This window comes from Saccopteryx bilineata, chromosome 6 (genome assembly GCF_036850765.1).
Source record: "Saccopteryx bilineata isolate mSacBil1 chromosome 6, mSacBil1_pri_phased_curated, whole genome shotgun sequence".
In the NCBI taxonomy this organism is placed as follows: Eukaryota; Metazoa; Chordata; class Mammalia; order Chiroptera; family Emballonuridae; genus Saccopteryx; species Saccopteryx bilineata.
Genome location: NC_089495.1, coordinates 108,648,625 through 108,669,052, shown reverse-complemented (window position 1 = coordinate 108,669,052; position 20,428 = coordinate 108,648,625). Strand labels below are relative to the sequence as shown.

At 46.3% G+C, this 20,428-nt stretch overlaps 1 protein-coding gene across 2 annotated transcripts in view; it reads right to left on the bottom strand.

Annotated features, from left to right (window-relative positions):
• The window catches only part of FAM124A (family with sequence similarity 124 member A), a 78,700-nt gene that overhangs the window by 28,699 nt on the left and 29,573 nt on the right, over positions 1–20,428 (bottom strand). For both annotated transcript variants that reach the window (XM_066237235.1, XM_066237236.1), the window contains one exon: positions 12,992–13,725. In XM_066237235.1, coding sequence (XP_066093332.1) covers positions 12,992–13,725 — 734 coding nt within the window. The remainder of the gene's footprint in view (positions 1–12,991; positions 13,726–20,428) is intronic.

The following is a 20,428-nucleotide window of genomic DNA, read 5'->3' as shown; positions in this document are numbered from 1 at the left end:
TGAATATGTCCAATAAATAAACATTTTCACTGAAGACAAGATTGGATGCAATGAATATGTTGTAAAGGATAAGACATTGCAGGCTTGCATTTGCAGGTGTGGCAACAACCTGATGTGTAGTCAGTTGGCCATTTGCCTGGAGAACTGCAAACCACTTTACCCTGCTATAGTATCAGGGCTGGAGGAGGCATATGGGTATGGGGTCACTGAGGTTGGGCTCACGCTGGAGGTGCGGACGACCACTGAGGGGATGGGCCAGACCCCCTTTTCCATGGGATCTGGGAAAGCCCTGAGTAAAGAGAACTTTTCTCAGAACACCATGAGTGAGAATGGGCTCCCAGAACTGTCTGTCTCCCTGGTCCTGAACTCACCCAGTTCAGTAGTTTGGTCCTTGGACATCCCCTGTCTTGTGGCCCAGACCTGGCTTAAACTTGGATTAGTTCTGGCTGGGGTTAAATTATCCTTCCATTATTCAGTAAAATTCTGGAATACCAATGTAGGTTTTCTGATCTGTTTTTGTGAACAGAAAAACACCCAAAAGTTACTTTTACTTTTGAAAAATTAATATTCAATTAATTAAAGTTCCCAATTTCAAGTCGCATTTTTTTCTTAAACTTACTGATTTAAATTCAACTTTTAAATCTTATTATTCTATTAACTAATCTAGCAAAATGTTAGCAATTAACATATTTTTACAAAGGCTCTTTCAGCTTAACTAATTTCCTTTAATATCTTTCACCTGGATTTATACATTTAATGTATTGATTTTCTTCTTAAGTCATTCAGTGGCCTGATTAATAAACAAAATCTTTTAGGTACTTAACTTTTGTAAATCTAATCAATTAAACATATAAACATGGAAAATATTAAATCTTTTTTTTTTTTTTTTTTAGAGACAGAGAGTCAGAGAGAGGGATAGACAAGGACAGACAGACAGGAACGGAGAGATGAGAAGCATCAATCATTAGTTTTTCATTGCATGTTGCGACACCTTAGTTGTTCATTGATTGCTTTCTCATATGTGCCTTGACCATGGGCCTTCAGCAGACCGAGTAACCCCTTGCTCGAGCCAGCGACCTTGGGTCCAAGCTGGTGAGCTTTTGCTCAAACCAGATGAGCCTGTGCTCAAGCTGGCGACCTCAGGGTCTCGAACCTGGGTCCTCCGCATCCCAGTCCGACGCTCTATCCACTGCGCCACCGCCTGGTCAGGCTATTAAATGTTTTTAAATGTTTCAATGCTATAAATTTACTAAAACTTACCCTTATATTTCTCAACTTAAAACTGCAAATATAAATCAATTGTAAACTATATTTTAAATCAGAAGCACAGGTTGATCACTTGTTCTATAGACCAAATTCTCTAAGACAACAAATTCTTAAAATACCAAACATGAACAAATGATTATTTCTGAACTCAACACAAACATTTTAGTATTATAGGCTTGTTTATTTTATTATTTCTATACATAATTCTATTTTCTTTCCTGTGTGGATTCAACAACTGCCAGGAGGACCAATGACTGTATCTGACACTGTTGCCGGACTTTTCTTATTCCCACGTGCCAGTATGAGGGCAGCAGCAACTGATGGAAGCCGGAGAGCCCCGTGTGAGCAGAGGCCAAGGAACAGCAGCTCAGGGGCAGGCCACACTCTTCCCAGGTAGGAGGCCTTGTCCTTCAGCGTGATAATGCTCAAGTTTCTGCCCATACTATGTTCATTCCTACTTACAGACATTTTTATGATAGCCTTAAACTTTTTGCAAATCTTTAGTCCACATGGCCTATTAGGGCCTTATCACCTCCTTCTAAAGTTCAGTTGCCAAGTTCTGCCATAAACAAACTACTGCACATGCTTCCTCGGAGTGTTACCGATCCAGCCCCCCCCCCCCCACCTCAACTGGCTCTGAGGTCAGATATGAGGATTCCTGGTCACTAACGCACATTAAAATGCAGCTTCAGTTACTCAACTTAGTAGAGAAGCATTGTTTTTGTTCTATATTTTATCTAGTATATGACAGCTTTTCTATATGCTAAATGAAAATCTGACAATATATATGCAATGGGCACTACTGGTGAAAGGTGCCTAAAACTATCCCTCTAAAAATGGCTGAAAATACGCGCACTTTTCTCCAATGTTTTACTATGAAACTTTTAAAATGTAAAATGTTGAAAGACTAGTACAAGGCCCAGCCTAGATACAACTGTTTTGCCTTCCTTTATCTACACATGTATAGGTACATTTTTACATGTTTATACCATTTAGATAATTTATTTGTATGTAGACATATATGTATGATAATATTTATATGTAATAGAATCTACATATAGCTTTTTTGCTGAATCACTTGTAAGCAATTTGTGGCGTTCCTAACATTTTACTTCTAAATATTTTAACCTGTATCTCCTAAGAATAATTTAAGTAAATCCTGTCTGCGGCTGAGATGGGTCTGAATTCAGTCTCAGGCACAAAGATGCTTTTAGTGGTTTGGAGAGAGGCCTCTGAAGCTGGGATGCCCTAGGCAGCCACCAAGTTCAGCTAATAGTATAGCCACCTCTGTGCATTTGAATCCTCACTGGTTCACTTATTAGCTTAGTGGCCCAGGGCAAGTGGTTTAGTAGCTCTGACAGTGATGGCAGTGGTGATGGTAGTGATAATAATAACAACAACAACAGCAACAAACAACACTTAATAACCTTACTAAGTGCTAGGAGTTACCATTCTAAATCCTTTTCCTTGGGATGATGTCACCAAGATGGTGACATAGGTGTTCCCTGATTTTGCTCCCCCAACAAGAATAGCCAACATCTATAGTAGTTGCCTGTTATTCACAAGTTTGCTTTTCATGGTTTCAGTTATGTGTGCTCATCTGTGCTCCAAAAATATTAAATAAAAATTCCAAAAATAAACACTTCATGCATTTTAAACTGTGCCATCCTGAGCAGCATGGCGAATGCTCCTGCCGTGGGGCTCCAACCCTCCCGGAGGTGAGTCACCTCTCTGTCCAGCCTGTATATGCTACCTGTCCATTAGTCACTTAGTAGCCATTGCAGTGAGCAGATCAACTGTCACTCTGCTTGTCTGCAGAGACAGGCCCGTGACCCTGCCTGGACCGTTGGTGCACAGGCCTGCCTGATTAGTCGTAGTCTTTTGGGCCTTGGGGCCTCCTATGTGTGCAACACTCCCTGCCCCCAAGGCAGGGAAGCTAATCTATAGCTCTACCTACTGTTGAATATAGTCTCCAACTCTGCTGAGCAGCAAGTCATGCCAGAGCTCCTGGGCATCTTGGTAGCCACCCTGCAGCCCTGATTACAACAGCACTTTAATGGAGAATTTGGTCAGTGACTCTGTCTGCAGAGCCAAGATGGTGGCACCATGTGCTCAGGGAGCTTAGCGTACATGTTTGTCTGATTTGACTGTGAATTAAAGGAATTTGCTGGCCCCGGGGCCTGTTCTGTACTGCAACCATGCAGGAAAAGTAATTTATAGTTACAATCAAAGCTCAATACAACTTCCAGCCCAACACAACATGGGAACCTAACCAGAACTTCTGGGGCCCATCTTGCAACTTCAATTATAGTGGGACTTGAGTAGAGACCCAGCCAGCAGCCCTACCCATCTGTAATTAGGATGCTAGCCTGTCAGGCCAAGGACATTGGTGCATAGGTCTACCTAATTTGATCCCGAAACAAGAGCCTTGCCATCCTCGGGGCCTGTGTGGGGGCCCATCTGGGGGCCCACATGGTTAGGGAAACTAATTTGTAGCCCCACCGCTGCTGAATACAGCCTCCCACCTGCTTGACCTGGAGACCTGACAGGAGCACACAGGAAGCTGCGCAGCCTGTCCACAGCTGTCCTTACAGTGGCACTCGAAGCTGTCCTCACAGTGACACTTAAACAGAGCACAGCATGGGGTTTCCCATCTGCAGAGCAAAATGGTGGCCTATCTGCTCAAGAAATTCAGTGCACAGTCTAGCCGGATTTGGGTCCCCAAACAAAGAGCCATGCAGCCTTGGGCCCTGTTCTGCTGATGTGCCAGGGCTGTGAGCTAATTCCTTCCCTGACTACTGCTGAGACTAGTACTCGGTCACCTATGTCTACTAAGCCTGGCCAGAGAGCCCAGGCAACCATCAAACCAACCCTACACCCTCACTTGGACAGCGAACCAAGCCAACAGTTTTATCCAGCCATTTTCAGCCAATGTCGCCATGCCTCCACCCTGAACCTCAGAGCCCAGGAAGTGGCCTCACCCAAAAACAGACCTTTATAGCAAGCCCCCCCTGCCAGAGAACATTATCAGGTGAAAGACCCAGACCATCTAGCCAACTGGACTGGTGATAAGCTGTCTCTGCCAGAGTGAACCTGGGAAGGTGCATTTTAGGTCTGTGACAAAGGATGTCAGCTTCTCTTCAGGTCACTATATCACATGAAATTGAAGTGGTGACAGACAAACCTGGAGGTCAGCTTGTCCCCATGGGTTCCAGCATATCCTTGGTTTCCTTAACTTGCATCAGCCTTTTCTCCTGCCTGGACTGATTGGGGGCGATATCGGGTCTAACACCTGGGCGTAGCCTTCTCTGCCTGCTCCCATGATGGTGTGTGGCCCTTATGCCAGATTACATGTACGTCTCTTGGAGTCAGCCCGGCTGACACAGCAATCCATGAGACACTCACTTGTGTTATCCCCACTTGACAGATAAAGAAACTGAGGAACATAGAGGGCAAGTAACTTGCTCAGGGTCATAGATCTGGCATCTGAAAGAGATGGGAAACTTTGGCTCAGAGGCCAAATTGTTTTACCAAATGGTAAAAACAATTCTTAGCTTTTGAGGATTAATGATAATATATATACAATGCCTGGACCATGAAAGAATCAGATATACGCTTAGTAAGTGGAAGGCATTGCTACAGAAGAGTGCATGGTGTATGCAACTTTAAAGTTCTACCCAGCTGCAGTTAAGAAACATCTCAAAGCACAGCCCACCGAACCCACTGACACTGGGAACTGGCAAGCAGGCAGTGGGGCGGGGGAGGTGAGCACGGAGTCCAGAGGGTGCAGAAGGAGTGGGCTCAGGCGTGAGGAGCCCTGTGAGAATAGGAACACTGACCATTCACAGGGAGAAAGGGCGCTCCACAAGTCCACGTGGTTGTTTCCATCCTGTCACTTTAAGGCTTTTTAAATGCCATTTCTAATTTATTTCCTCTTCTCAACTCTTTAATCAATAGCAATCATAGGCATTAAACCATTGTTCCAGAGTAAAGACATTAATGGCCTACAGACATGAATGGTTGCAGCTGTTAAGTGTCATCATTCACCTCTATTCAGCTTTGCCACCCAAAAAGTCTAAGTTCCACTAGTTTGGACTTTTGTTGCCTCAGAGGAATCACTTTCTTCCCAAGGTGGTCAGGAAGGGCATCTGTGTGACAATCTAGTAAATATGTGCCAATGCAACTGTCATGGTCCCTATTCATGGCAGGCTCTCAGCAAACACCTGCTCTTAAAGAAAACAGAACCCCACAGGCAGACACCACCAGCCTCGGAAGTTTAGAAGCGCCCACCCACGCACGGGGAGGGGAGGGCTCCTCTATCCATGGCCACATGAAAAACATTTCTGCATCTTCCAAAAAGTCGGAGTGGAAGACTGACTAGTCATAGTTATCTTGAATAATTGTTATAAAAGGAACCTGAGCTTTAGCACTCAGAAATGTTTGTGTTTTCAGATCGGGAATTCTTTTCAATCAAACAATGTACATTGGGTTTCTCTTTCTGCTTTGGCGCTCAGGAAGCTCAACACTTGATCTGCACAGCCTTCCTCTCTACCCTTCTCTATATGCTTTCTGACTTCTTAGAACAATTATCCTGAAATACATGTTTGCTTAAAATATTTTTAGAAGTACTGAAATAATAAAGGATAAAACTAAATAGCATTATATAACATTCTCAGTAAGTCACTGTGAGAGATACTGTTGACTTGCTTCCTCCCCAAAGCAGGTTAGAGATATCTGCATGCCCAGGCAGAATGTGTGTTTGCACCAGGCTCCCTCTAATTACAAGTCATTGAGTCTAAAGCCCATTTAGAAAATTTTCCTTGGCCACAGGAGAGCCCCACTGTGAGACACCACGGAGATGTTGTAATCACAGCCACTTGTCAGCCAGGGGACGCACACTGCTCTCGTGTTTGGCAGGGTCAGGCCCCTCTGCAGGGATGCAGTGAGGTCCCGGGGGCAGGGGGGTGTGCAAAGAGGCTGGGAACCCTTCAGGTCCTTTTTGATCAGAGCAGGACTATCAAGTGTAGCCCTTTCCTTTCTCGGCTGGAGAGTGCACACAGAGTCTGCCTGATCTGCCAGCAGATGGAGTCACACTTGGTCTCCTGGGAGCTGGGGTGGTAATGTGACACACCGACCAACAGCTTTCAGCAGCAAATGGACAGAGCACCCTGTGGGACAGGCCTGGAGCATGTCCAGGCTCCCTGCCCACTGCTGCCTGTCTCTCCCCATGACTGAGGCCCTTCACACGTTCCCATTTCCCTTCAGGGTCTACTGCTCACTCCTCTCCAAACCTGGTCCGCAGAGCGGAGGGAGGAGGTCACGGCCAGAGGTTGCCCAGTGTGAAAGTTTAGGGCTCCTGCCTAAGGGCCTGAAGACGTTCTGGCCACTGCTGACTCCAGCAGGTGCTACAGAGGGCCCAGGGGGGTGCTACAGAGGGTCCGGGGGGGGGGTGCTACAGAGGGCCCAGGGGGGAGGTGCTACAGAGGGCCCAGGGGGGAGGTGCTACAGAGGGCCCAGGGGGGAGGTGCTACAGAGGGCCCAGGGGGGGTGCTACAGAGGGCCCGGGGGGGGGTGCTACAGAGGGCCCGGGGGGTGCTACAGAGGGCCCGGGGGGGGGTGCTACAGAGGGCCCGGGGGGGTGCTACAGAGGGCCCTGGGGGGAGGTGCTACAGAGGGCCCAGGGGGGAGGTGCTACAGAGGGCCCAGGGGGGAGTGCTATAGAGGGCCCGGGGGGGGGGTGCTACAGAGGGCCCGGGGGGGGGTGCTACAGAGGGCCCGGGGGGGTGCTACAGAGGGCCTGGGGGGGTGCTACAGAGGGCCTGGGGGGGTGCTACAGAGGGCCCAGGGGGGGTGCTACAGAGGGCCCGGGGGGGTGCTACAGAGGGCCCAGGGGGGGTGCTACAGAGGGCCCAGGGGGGTGCTACAGAGGGCCCAGGGGGGGTGCTACAGAGGGCCCAGGTGGGTGCTACAGAGGGCCCGGGGGGGGTGCTACAGAGGGCCCGGGGGGGGTGCTACAGAGGGCCCGGGGGGGTGCTACAGAGGGCCCGGGGGGGTGCTACAGAGGGCTCAGGAGCCCCCCCCCTCCGTGCGTGGGTGGGCGCTTCTAAATTTCCGAGGCTGGTGGTGTCTGCCTGTGGGGTTCTGTTTTCTTTAAGAGCAGGTGTTTGCTGAGAGCCTGCCATGAATAGGGACCATGACAGTTGCATTGGCACATATTTACTAGATTGTCACACAGATGCCCTTCCTGACCACCTTGGGAAGAAAGTGATTCCTCTGAGGCAACAAAAGTCCAAAATAGTGGAACCTAGACTCTTTGGGTGGCAAAGCTGAATAGAGGACAAAGAGGGAGGCAGATTCCCTCACATAATGTTCCAGAGGGTCCAGAGGCTCATTTTTTCAGCATTAAGCCAGAAATCAGGTGAAAAGTTCCTAAAAGTCAAAGTACTGTTTGACCTTCCACTTGGGAGGGTGGAAGGCTGGTGGAGCGAAAGAAAAAATTAATGGAAAGTTCTGAAACCCATTTAGGAAGAAACTCCCACATCCTGTGAGAATATTAGCCCCAGATAATGTTCTGGGAAATGATTTCCTGGGGGCGACTTTCAAGCACCCTGGGTAATCTGCACAGGTCAAATAGCCCAGCGTGTGCGTGTGGCTGATGGGAACAGCCGTTTACTCAGTCTGCACTGGGAGCCACGCCCCCGGGGGCGGTAGCAGGCTGCTGTGCCCAGTGGCCTCTTTATATGGCATCTTCCTGCTTCTGTGTGTGGATGCCCTAAGCCCTTGGGTCACTGCATCCTTGCTCTGAGACACCAGAGCCCAAGCGGGAGGAGGGACAAGCTAATGTCTACTGAGTAGCTGCTGTGCATGGACATCAGGCTTAGGGCTGGAACAGGACACAGACAGTTTTAGAAAGCTCTGCTTATCTTCCAGACACCTCTTCCACCTTGTTCTCTTTTTTCTTTATTTTAATTGATATATAATTGACATTAAACATATTCCTTTTAGTGTACAACATAATGATTATATATATATACACACACACATATATGTATGTAAAATGTTAATATATATGGTGAAATGAGCAGCACAATATTGTGACTTGTATTCTTATGTTCTGTCCCAAGCCTCCTACTAAGTACAACTATAATACACTTTAAAAGTGAACTTCCCCTAGACACTGGGAGTACCACGTGAAGCAACCCCTGAGTAGGCCTCTGCCCTTAGTACATCCTGCGCCTGGTGACTGTGCAGCGAGGGTGCTTCAGGCAGGAGCACCTGGGAGCTGGTTACAAATGCAAGACCTTAGGCCTGGCCCGGAGCTCTCAGGTCAGTCTCTGGAGGCGGGCCCCAGGCCTCTGGATTTCTATGCCTACTGAAGTTGAAAAGCAGATGCCTAGGTCACTGTGGGGTTTCTTGGAAGAGAACAAAGGGCTCCACAGCCAGTGTGGGTTCAGGAGTCAAATGCACCTAAGTACCACTTGCTGTTGCTAATACTGGGAGTGGCAGTTACCTGACCTAAATCCGATGGTGTGCAAAAAAACTCAATCCAATTAAAAAATGGGCAAAGGCTATGAATAGACATTTCTCCAAAGAAGACATACAGATGGCCAATAGACATATGAAAAGATGTTCGACATCATTAATCATTAGAGAAATGCAAATTAAAACTGCAGTGAGCTATCTCCTCACACCTGTCAGAATGGCTATCATCAATAAGTCAACAAGCGACAAGTATTGGCGAGGATGGATGTGGAGTTTGGGGGAAATGCAGACTGGTGCAACCACTGTGAAAAACAGTATGGAGTTACCTCGAAAAATTAAAAATGCACCTGCCTAATAACACTCCCATGGCAGGTCTCCAAAAGAGGAGGGTGGCCTTCTGTTCAGTCCCATGTCCTTACCAGAACTAAGAGGATGTCAACACATAGGCCAATTTGGCTGACTCATAAGATACATGATTTCTTTACCAGCTCTGTGGAACAGGTCTACCCTAGGTCCTCAGCTGGGAATAAAGAAGCCAAGCTCACTGTCATTCAGTATCTGCCAAAAGCTTGGCTGAGAGAAACAGTTGGTAGATCTCTCTCTCTCTCTAGGACTAAGCTGAGCCCCCAGGAGCTGGAGGTAGGACCACCTTGCTTTGCCCAGCCTCTTCAGGGCAGTGGCTTTCCTGAACTGACATGTGGCTGGGCACCCTGGCCCACACTGCAGGCCCTGTATAAGGACAAGCCTTGGGAGGTCTTGTAGCTGTAGCAGAGGCACAGTTGACGGTTGGCTGCTGACACCACTGTGAGCATGAGAGGGTGTGGGGACACTGCTCCCAGGACTCAGAACCAGGAACACTTGTGCATCTAAAGCATGGCTCATTTTTACCTCACAGATGTCATAAATCACTGCACTGATGGTTTTCCATTTTGCTGTGCTGCTACAAAAATGAAAGTCAAACTTAGGGCCTATTTCTGGAACCACATTGTCCAAGAGAACTTTCTTTGATGATGGAAATGTTCTGTATTTGTGCTGTTCAGTGTGGCAGCCACTAACCATATGAGGCTACTGAGCACTTGAAATGTGTCTAGTAAATTTTAAAATTTATTTAATTTTAATTAAGTTTACATTTAAATGGCCATATGTGGCTAGTGACTATCAACTTCCAGCACAGCCTTAGACAGCATTAGAAAATAACCTGTGTTGTGGGTGTCACACTTGGTGTATCTTACTTTCCTATTGATATTTTCCCTCTACTTCAAATCCCTTAGCTATCTAATGATCTTTACTAAACTTCTTGTATGGTTTATATCTGTCAGCCATCTTAAGTCTTATTTTAAAAATATGAGATCTACTTACAAGTACAAAAAACATAACATTTCCAACTTTTTTGACTAGGTACTACTCCCCACCTTTAATGCAATATTGAGTAATCAATATGTTCACTGAAGGGGGAAGTGAGTCCCAGGAGTGGGGGAAAAAAGGCTTTCTCTCTGTTTCTCTGTTCTGTTTCTCCAATTGGGTTCTGATCACATGAATGTTCCATTTGTGACAATTCACTGAGCTGTATATTTATGAGGTGTGCACTTTTCCTATGATATGATTTATGTTACTCTTCAATAAAAAGTAAAGAGACACATATAAAGAGAAACTATCATGTTTGAAGTACAGTGTTGGTTCTCAGCAATGTGGATTCACAAACACAGACCTGGATTCCAGGTTAGCAGCATCAGACATTAACTCAAACTCCTAAGATGCCTTTTTCAGAGGGTTCTTGGGCATCTGCCGACGTGCCCACTCCGGCCTGTTCTCCGGAACCCAGCAATGCCAAGCAAGAAGGGAAGATGGGTTTAAGGAAGAGAAAGGCTTTCTTTCTGTCTTATCATATTTTAGTAAAAATAAATAAATTTCCAAATTCTTATAAGGGGGAGAGTAGCACCCAGAAAAAAAAAGTTCTCAGCTTCTCACCCGGAGGAGTTAAATGGGAGTAAGTCTCTGAAATATGGAATGTTTGATCAGTGAGGCAATATGAGGAAACAAAATACAATTTATATTTTAAGAAAGTAATTAAAAACTACTCAACAAAGATTTTTCTTCAATGTGTGACTCCACCCAATAGAAACAAAAGCATTTATATTAAAAATTATAGTTAAAAATAGAGCTTGGGAAATACATGCTGCTAAGAAAAATGTAGGTAAAAACGAGCTCTCTCAACTTCGTCCTTCTCCCCATGACCTAAGTGTCTTAACTTTGCTAAAGAATGCAATATACATTTTTACTTTTAAAAGTAACATAAAGAATTGAGCTGGTATCTCTGTCATGTTAGAGCAGAAGGTTGCTTTCTGCAGTGATGGAGTATTAGTAACCTGTTCAAGTGGCCAGAATCAAAATGTATGAGGGAGCTATTAGTCATTTCTGCCAACATTAATTTAATTCTTCTACATATTACTATTTTTGGGAAAAAAGTATGCTAATTACTACAAATATGAAGAAGTCCCTTCAGAAATAATCTCATTCATTTTGGTTTTATAGTATAAACAAAATCTCCCATTAACATTTACTTATTCAACTGCATTATATTTTGCATAAAGAATCAGCCGTCCTCTAACACAGAATTTTTGTTACATTTCAAAAGGGAATATAGAGCAAACGCTAGCTAGCTTTCAGTTCACTGAACAATAAAGCAATATTATTTATCTGTACAGTTCAAAGGGAAATCTGAAAATTATCCAGGTCCTATAAATAGTAAATACCTCAAGGTGACCTTCCTAACTGGAGCAATGTCTCCTTGCTGTAGTTTTAAGCAGTTATCTCACATGTGCCAATTTTTCACTTCATTCTGTGATATATGCATTACAGTTCTGATGTTTAATGCCAAAACCAACAAAAACTGCAACTTCAACTGTGATTCAAGTAAAACAATCAGCACCTTTTAAGACGATGGCCTCTAATTCGCTATTGACTTTCTCTTTTCAGGTAGCCAACAGCAGGGCCTTTCCAGAAAAACAAAGTCCTATATTCCTTGAACTGGTTTACAAGTTGATTCAAGAAAGCCTGGGTTTGGAAAGCATTTATTAGGTAGTGCCAGGTATAGGACACTTTTCAATCTATATGCTGAATTTTGAATTTCAGGGTATAATTAATGATCTTGAAAGAGTGTTGGACGACCCTTGGCAGGATGGGAAGAGACAGGTGTCTAGTAACTGAGCAAAGGCAGGATGGTCTACTGCAGGGGTCCCCAAACTACGGCCCGCTGGCCGCATGTGGCCCCCTGAGGCCATTTATCCGGCCCCCACCGCATTTCCGGAAGGGGCACCTCTTTCATTGGTGGTCAGTGAGAGAAGCATAGTTCCCATTGAAATACTGGTCAGTTTGTTGATTTAAATTTACTTGTTCTTTATTTAAAATATTGTATTTGTTCCCATTCTGTTTTTTTTTACTTTAAAATAAGATATGTGCAGTGTGCATAGGGATTTGTTCATAGTTTTCTTTATAGTCCGGCCCTCCAACGGTCTGAGGGACAGTGAACTGGCCCTCTGTGTAAAAAGTTTGGGGACCCCTGGTCTACTGCCTCCATATTCTTAAAATGCATCCCCTCACCCTTTCCCACACTTGATGAAATCAGAAGGTTCACAGGCATCACTTACTCCTTAAAATGTTCATGAGAAAGTCATTTTTCAAGTGGTCACCGAATCTTAACAACCTACTGTCCAGCAGTGGAAGGGGACAAGGTGAGGGTGACACCAGAGTGAGGAAGGAAACAGGACCTTCTCTACCGAATGTAGTATGTCTCACAATTTTCATAGATGGGTTTTCCTTCAATTCCTCTGTGGGAGTGACTGATACATTTGTAAAACTCCCCAAATGTGAAGGAGTCCATTCAAGAATCTTTCATAACAAATTCCCTGGGATACAGCTCGTCTGGAATACCCAGAGGCCACCGGTGGGTGCTCAAACACAGGTGGGTAAAGAGGTAGGGCAGGGGTGGGCAGCTGTGTGCCTGAGGCACATGGCCATCACAGTAAGATGAAAAGAACCAAGTGCAAGGAGCCCTCCTCTTTTGTTTAGGAATTCTAGGGACCCCTTACTAGGTGTGAGGCCAAAATAAGGGTCATTGATTTCTCCTTTTAACTTCATTGCTCTATAACAGGCAGTCACTGGGGTTTCTGGCAGAGCCAACCCACTTTTTCTCTGTTCCCTCAGACAGACAGGGAAACAGACACAGACAGATGTCCCCAGGTACCTGCAGAAGGATCTTGTTTCCGTCGTGGTCCTCCGTCTGCCAGCGGCCCTCACTGATGGGGCTGCAGGGATTGGGCAAGAGAGGCACGAGCTCCCCGATGTCCTTGACTCGGAACTCCAGCAAGGAGGAGTCGGTAGGGACCGGGTTCTGGTCGCAGGGCAGTCTCTTGAGAGAGAACTGGATGTCCACATCAAGGTTGGAGAAAATGGGGAAGATGCAGAAGTCCATCTTCCTTTGGCTGGGGCTCCGCCTGAGGATCAGCTCGTAGAACTTGAGGATGTCGGCGTAGTTGTCGTGGCGGCAGTAGATGGTGAAGCGCACGATCTCCCGGCCGTAGTGCACGGGCCGGATAGCCCAGAGCGGCGTCCCGGGGGCCAGCGTGAAGAAGTCCTGGCTGCAGGGCAGGTAGGGCAGGAACCTGCTAGGCACGCGCTCCGTGTGGTGGTGGCGCCAGGGCGGCCGCTGCAGCGTGCGGTGCAGCTGCAGGATCTGCTCGTCGCCGTACTCCTCCTGCAGGAAGAGGACCACCGCCAGCGCAGGCTGCGCCGCTTTCGGGGCCTTCCTCCGCCGCCGGCAGGCCCTCCTTTCCGAGACCCGGAACAGCGGCAGATCTGGGTGGATCCAAGCCAACACCTTGTCGATGGCCTCCTGCAGGGGCTGGGATTCCCCTGGGTCTGCGATGATGTGGATGCTCACCAGGAAAGGGTCCTGTGCCTCCTCCACAGAAAGCTCACCTGGGAGCACAAAAAGAAAACAACCCCAAATTGTGACTATTGCATTCAGGTGTCCTGTGATGACATGCAAAGTCTAGTTAGGAAGAGAAGCTAAATTCTAACTGAACTGGCTCCATGATCGTTATGATTTTATAATCCCAAGTGTCCAAGCAAAAACTGCTGTTGCAGTATCCTAGCAACCAAAAGCTGAAGAGCCATTGCTATAAATGGTTCCCCAGCCAGGCAGTGTTAAGAAACTTTGGTGCTGTACTTTATCAGATGAATGTACTTTCTCTGAGGCAGTAGGACGTCAAGTGTCCACTGATCTGGAGGGGAAAACAAGCCCACAGAGAAGATGCTGTAGCATTAAGGGTACACCGTTCAGTATTTCTTGAATTGCAGTGCTGTATGCCACAAATGTTCCCCACACCACTGTGCTCCTTTGCTTTGCTTATTGCATCGCTTTATTTTGTTTATTTAACAAACATTTATGGCATGCTTTCTTCACGCCCTGGGCTAGCTGCTGTGCTAGATGCTTACTCTGACAGTTCAAGTCCTAACTGTTGGGGCACCCTGCCAACAGCGTCCTAGTCACAGCGTGGCGGCCTGGTCATGATCACTCTGTGGCTGGAAACACAGGGAAGAACAATGCAGGGACAAGCACAGTGTCATGTCATGATCACTCTGTGGCTAGAAACACAGGGAAGAACAATGCAGGGACAAGCACAGTGTCCCTGCTGTTGGAGCTGACTGGGACTATGGTTAGGGGTGGGAGACTTGAGGTGGGACCGTCACTGCCTGTGTAATGCTGCCCTTTGGACTCTTACTCAGGCCATGTCTACCCAGAAGCCCATAAGTCCTAAATGGGTCAGTACCGTCCCTATCTCCTCTGACATAACATTTGGAAGCTTCAAATTCTAAGTGCGAAGTCAACTTCAGTACTGTATTGGAAATCCAAGAAAATTTCAGTGGTAATATTGTCTATACATAATTTTTATTTTATACTGACTTTTAGAATACGTGAAATATTCCCATGGGATGAACAATTTGTTGGCTACACTGGCATATTTATAATTCACAAATATTCAGTATATTTTATCAAATAACCTGATAAAAAGTCTTGCTCTTTTGAAAGATGGGCTCTAGTTGCATTTATATAAGCTTTATGACTCATCCAAGGGGCAATTAAGAAATCTTTTTTTTTGCCTGACTAGACAGTGGCGCAGTGGATAGAGCATTAGACTGGGATGTGGAGGACCCAGGTTCAAAAACCCAAGGTTGTCAGCTCGAGCATGGGCTCATCTGGTTTGAGCAAGCCTCACCAGATTGAGCCCAAGGTCACTGGCTTGAGCAAGGGGTCACTTGCTCTGCTGTAGCTTCCCGGTCAAGGCACATATGAGAAAGCAATCAATGAATAACTAAGGTGCCACAATGAAGAATTGATACTTCTCATCACTCTCCCTTCATGTCTGTCTGTCTCTATCTGTCCCTCTCTCTGTCATTGTCACAAAAAGTAATAATAATAAATCTTTTTTTAAAGATATCTTTTAAGTCCACTGCGACTTTGGGGGCCAGAGTCAACTAGAATCTAGACCTGGCTTCACACACGTCCTTCATAATGTCCACTAGGTATTAGGCATAGGGTAATCATGCAGTCAATTTGAGAAGTGTGATGTGCTTTCAGGAACCATAGTCTTGATCAGTTCACAAGATGAAAGGTAATTTTTTGTTGTTGTAGGTAAACAAGACATTCCAACTTAGTTTACAGGTAAATTCTGTCAGATGCACCTGTAATAACATGGTTTCAATTTTGCTGGATCAAAACCTGTCTGAATTTTAATCCCAACTTTGACTGTTGGATATCTCACTTAGGAATGGTTAGTTCCATTTGTTCTTGCCTTCTTCCTCATTTACACACTCATTTACACATGCCTTGAGCAATTAATATGTATTAGGGAGTGGGAAGCTGAGACCACCAAGTCCTATGAAAGTGCCTTTCCACAGGCTCTGTTGCAAGTGCACAAGCCGCACAAGCATAGGCAAGAGCCCTCTAAAGAACCATAAAGCCACAAATGATTTAGTTAGAAAAACACAGATATAAAAAATTAAAATTCAATCTGATACGTAGGACATACAATAGAGTAGTACTTAGGCAGGAGTTGTATTAGAATCATCATGAAATAAAAATTATGTACAGACAATATTACCACAGAAATCTCCTTGGATTTCCAATACAGTACTGAAGGTACTGACTTGCAGCAACACAGCCAGATAGATGTTCCTTTGATTGAACATCAGGTGAAATAACAGGCTTGCTTCATGGCTGTGTTATAAAAGAATAGTCTTGTATCATTCAACACTAGACATCCTGCTGCTTCCCCCTCCCTCACCCCCACACACTCCAAGGCTATGCCTTCCAAGCTACAAGAGGATTCTGAGAACTCAGGGGGCTTCTGGAACCAAAGGCTGACTACGGTAACAGCAGAGCCAAGTCTTAGAACTCCCGTGATATGGAGCAGAAGGGTGGGTACAATTACCTAAACTCTACACCTTCCCCTTTGGCTGAGCATGTATTCCCAAATTTGTATGAGTTAAAGATGAGCACAATGCAATTCCAATTTACTGTCATATGACAAAGGAAGAGCAACTTTTTCTCCAGAGGGTTTCTAAGAAGGTTTTCTAGAGGAGGCAGCATGTAATGGAGCTTGAAAGGTAAACATAACACTAATAATGATCTTTACTGTGGGAGAGATTGCTGTGGGAAGCAGGAAGGCTGTTTACGAAGGCACCGAACTGTGCCAAAAAACCAAGCATATTTGGAAGGGGGTGGTGAGTAATTCTGAACCATAGCAACAGGCGCAGTAGGAAAAAATGGACCGGAGCCAAGTTGTACAGGGCTTCAGCTCAATGTGGTAGTAATAAGCGACAATGGAAAGTTTTAATAAAGGGATGTCAGAATTAAGTCAGGGGGAGGTTAACAACAGGCAAAGCTAAGAACACAGAAGACAGGTGAAGAGTCTAGACAAGCGATAACAAGGACTTGGCAGTGTGGAAGATTGCACAACTGGCCCTCGTTCTTTATCCTGCCCTGTCTCCTTGCTCTCTGCCATGTGACTTTGTAGCTTCGCTCACTCAGTGGGTGAAGTCTGAGTCTTCACTTTTTGACTTTGCATTAGACCATATGCCTAGCTTGGCCAACAGAAAGGGACAAGAGTTGTCATGTGTTTTGGCATGCTTTCCTATGCTTCTGACATTTACATAGAAGAACATGTTCAAGCCAGCACACTGGTGCCAGAAAGGAGGATGAGAGCTACGTAGAGCAGAGGCACCTGAGCTGAGCTCACCTCCCTCAGCCAACCTCAGACACCCACAGACACATGGTGTGAGGTGCCAACTAAGTCGTCTATATCAGCTGACCCCAAACACATGGGAAATAATAAATGGCTGCTGTTTGAAGCCCTGGTTTGGGAGTGATTGTTACACAGCAGTGTTAAAGAGACAGGCAGAGTCACTGGGTATATGGGAGAGGCATGGATTCAGAAGCTACTTAGGGCCTTGGTCGGTGGCTCAGTGGATAGAGTGTCAGCCCAGTGTATGGACGTCCTGGGTTCAATTCCCAGTTAGGGCACACAGGAAAAGTGACCATCTGCTTCTCTCCCTCTCCTCTCTCTCTTCCCCTTCTGCAGCCAGTGGTCGATTGGTTCAAGCGTGGTCACAGGAGCTGAGGATAGCTAGGTTGGTTCGAGCGCGTCAGCCTCAAGTACTAAAAATAAGTTGCTACTCGAGAATCGGCCCCAGATGGGGTTGCCAGGTGGATCCTGGTTGGGGTGCATGCTGGAATCTGCCTCACTATCTATCCTCCTCTCACATAAAAAAACCCAAAACTTAAATAATAAAGTAGTTATTTAGGAGGCACATGAGATGAGACAGCCACATGTCCCAAAGGTGGAGAGCAGAAAAAGCGGGAGAGGAGTACACCTTGATATTTCCAGCTTCAGCAGCTGGTCTGATGTTGATGCTTCACTGAGTTAAGAAATATTGGAAGATGGGCAGGTTTGTGGGGAAGGATAAGAAGTTCCACTTTGATCACGTTAGCTTGAGATGTCTGAATAAGTTCTAGGAGAAACATCCTATTGGCAACGGGACCTACATGTTGCTGAGGTGATGGGCTGAATTTAAAGATGGGCCAGTTACCTTTGGACCATATTCTAGCTTGTATGCAGTTATCTCATAAATGTACTCTCCTCTAGCCATTTGAGTTAGGGAAAATTCATCCTGATAGCTTAAAAAACAATCCAAAGTCATGGATTATTCTGCTCTCTGCTTGCTTTTTCTGCTCCCCTTCTGTTTCATTGAACATTATTAGCACTACTACTAGCGGAGGTGCAGAAGAAATAAAAGTCATGAAATGCAAACCACTGAGCACTTTCATCAGTCAGGAACTCCAGTAAAGACAGAAGATACTGTAATCATCTAAAACGCATATTTTGCTTTTCTCTGGTGCCTTGATCTCCCAACAGTGGAGACGGTGACTTTCCAAAACATTAATGAATGCTGAAGATAGATGGAAAGGGGCAGAAAGGCCTTGAAAAATCTGGGGATAAAATTTACTTGAGACAATTACAAATGATTTCTGGGAGAGGAAAGAAGGGCACATGTTGCAGAAAGTGTGTTTGGGAAAAGAAGCTGTCAGAGCAGTCAGGTAGGCCTGTTAAAATCCTGCCTCTCACTCAGGGTGTGCATGTGGCCAGATACCCCAGTAACACCAATAGCTAACGCCTCTGTGACATTCACCACAGCCAATAGTGTCACCACAGGTACATGGCACTTTCTCAGTGCTCTACATGTATGAACTCGTTTAATCCCCACAACATCCCTAGAACTGGGGGTTGCTTTTATTGTTCCCATTATAGAGAGCAGGAAATCGAGGCACAAAGAGGTGAAGTAACCTTCACCTGGTCGGCCAGCACAGTTTCCCTCCGGGGCAGTGCTCAGATGTAAAGGCCTGGGCATGTGCCATCTGGGAGGTGGTCTCAGGAATACTCTTCCTCACAAACCCAGGGCCAGAAGAAAGAGATGTAAATGGGTGTCCAAGACGTAGTTTGAACGAGGCAGGAGAGCAGCAGAGGGAGATGAGGTAGCAGCAGTGTGGCCAGAAATGGCTGGAGAGTGACAACCACTGGTTCTACTGTGACAGGAATATAGCAGAGGGTGTGAGTGCGCTTCCCTGAAGAGCGTGGGGTGACTGTGCGCACACAGTCAAGTGCTGGCCGACCAGGCCAGCACTGCAGCTGGTTGCAACAGTGACAGGAAAGCAGGAGGGCGACCCAGAGCAAGCCTGCGGATGGTGTGAGCGGCCTGGGTGTGAAGAAAGCTGGGGTCACATAGCCTAAGTCTCCAAGAAGAGTTGTCAGGGTGCCCCTTGTCGGGCGCCTCTATCGGCTGCAGAGGTTGCCCAGGGAGCGGAACAAAGGCCGCACCGAGCCTCCATGGATGAATGAATGTTCACAGCTTTGCTAAAGGGCAAGATGCCCAGTCCCCGAGCGGGGGAGGGGCTGAAAGGCACCGGCCCAGGCCCCAGTTCGCCTGGCAGCCAGAACTCCCTTCCTCTGCACCGTGAGCATCAGGGAGCTGTCCGTGGCTAAAATCCTGCCCCGAGAAGAGGAAGGAGAATGCGTGGTGGCATTAGTATGCCCTAGCCATCGCCAGCATGTGCCCACGGCATGTGAGCCTAAAATAAACAGGCTCAAAGAGCCACAGAATGCAGTGCCAAACTGTCTTCAGGTGCTAGGGTTATGCATGCCCCAGCAAAAACCTGCCTCCATGGAGCTACATGGGAAAACCAGAATTTGAGGACAAGGAGAGAAAATGTGAATATAGTCATGAAAAGCCTGTCTGCCGGGAGAAGCAGAGGCGCCCTGATTGTGAGCTAGTCTCTGCCTCTATCAAATCTACCACACATTTTCTGAAAGGCTCGCAGGGAGCAGCTGTTCAGTGAGGGCAAGACCCAGACCCAGACCAGAAATGAACTGGGCGACGGGCAGACCTCCTCAGGACTGCGTGGAGGGTGGAGCTGGCCACACAATATTTAAGAGCTTTCAATTTAGTTTTTGCTTCCCAAACGGACAAGGAAGACTCTTTCCTATGTGATTATATCTAATTAGATTTACCTTTCATGATGTAAAACAAAAGCAATTTTAAGTACTGCACAAGTTCAGGCCTTCTATGAAGCAGAAAGCACGCTATCAACCTGAGTATTTGTTCAGTTTGTTTCCCCAATAGTTCACCTGTCCTATATAGTCCTTTTTTAATCTCTAAAATTTAACAACTATATATTAGGCTATTATTTGCCAGACACTGTCCTAAAGCTTTATGTATTTTATCTCATTTAATCTTTAAAACAGCACCATGATAAAAGTGTTCTCCCCGTTTATCAGGTGAAATGTAACTGAGTTTCCAAAGGCCATTTGGGGGTCTCTTCTTCCACCAATGTACTTTCTCACCTCTCAAGTCCCCCCTTCTTATGTTCATCCAGTGCTTTCCTGACACGAACCGCAGGCTGCCTGGCGGGGCTCAGAAACTGTGGCTTAGCTCCCTCAGGCAATGTGGACGGGAGGTTCTGCCGTGACTGAACTGACCATGAGGCCTCGGCAGTTCCAGGCAATCCCAGACCTGGGGATGTCCTGAGCTTGAGTCTGGAGGAGTAGACTAAGGTCCTGCCTGT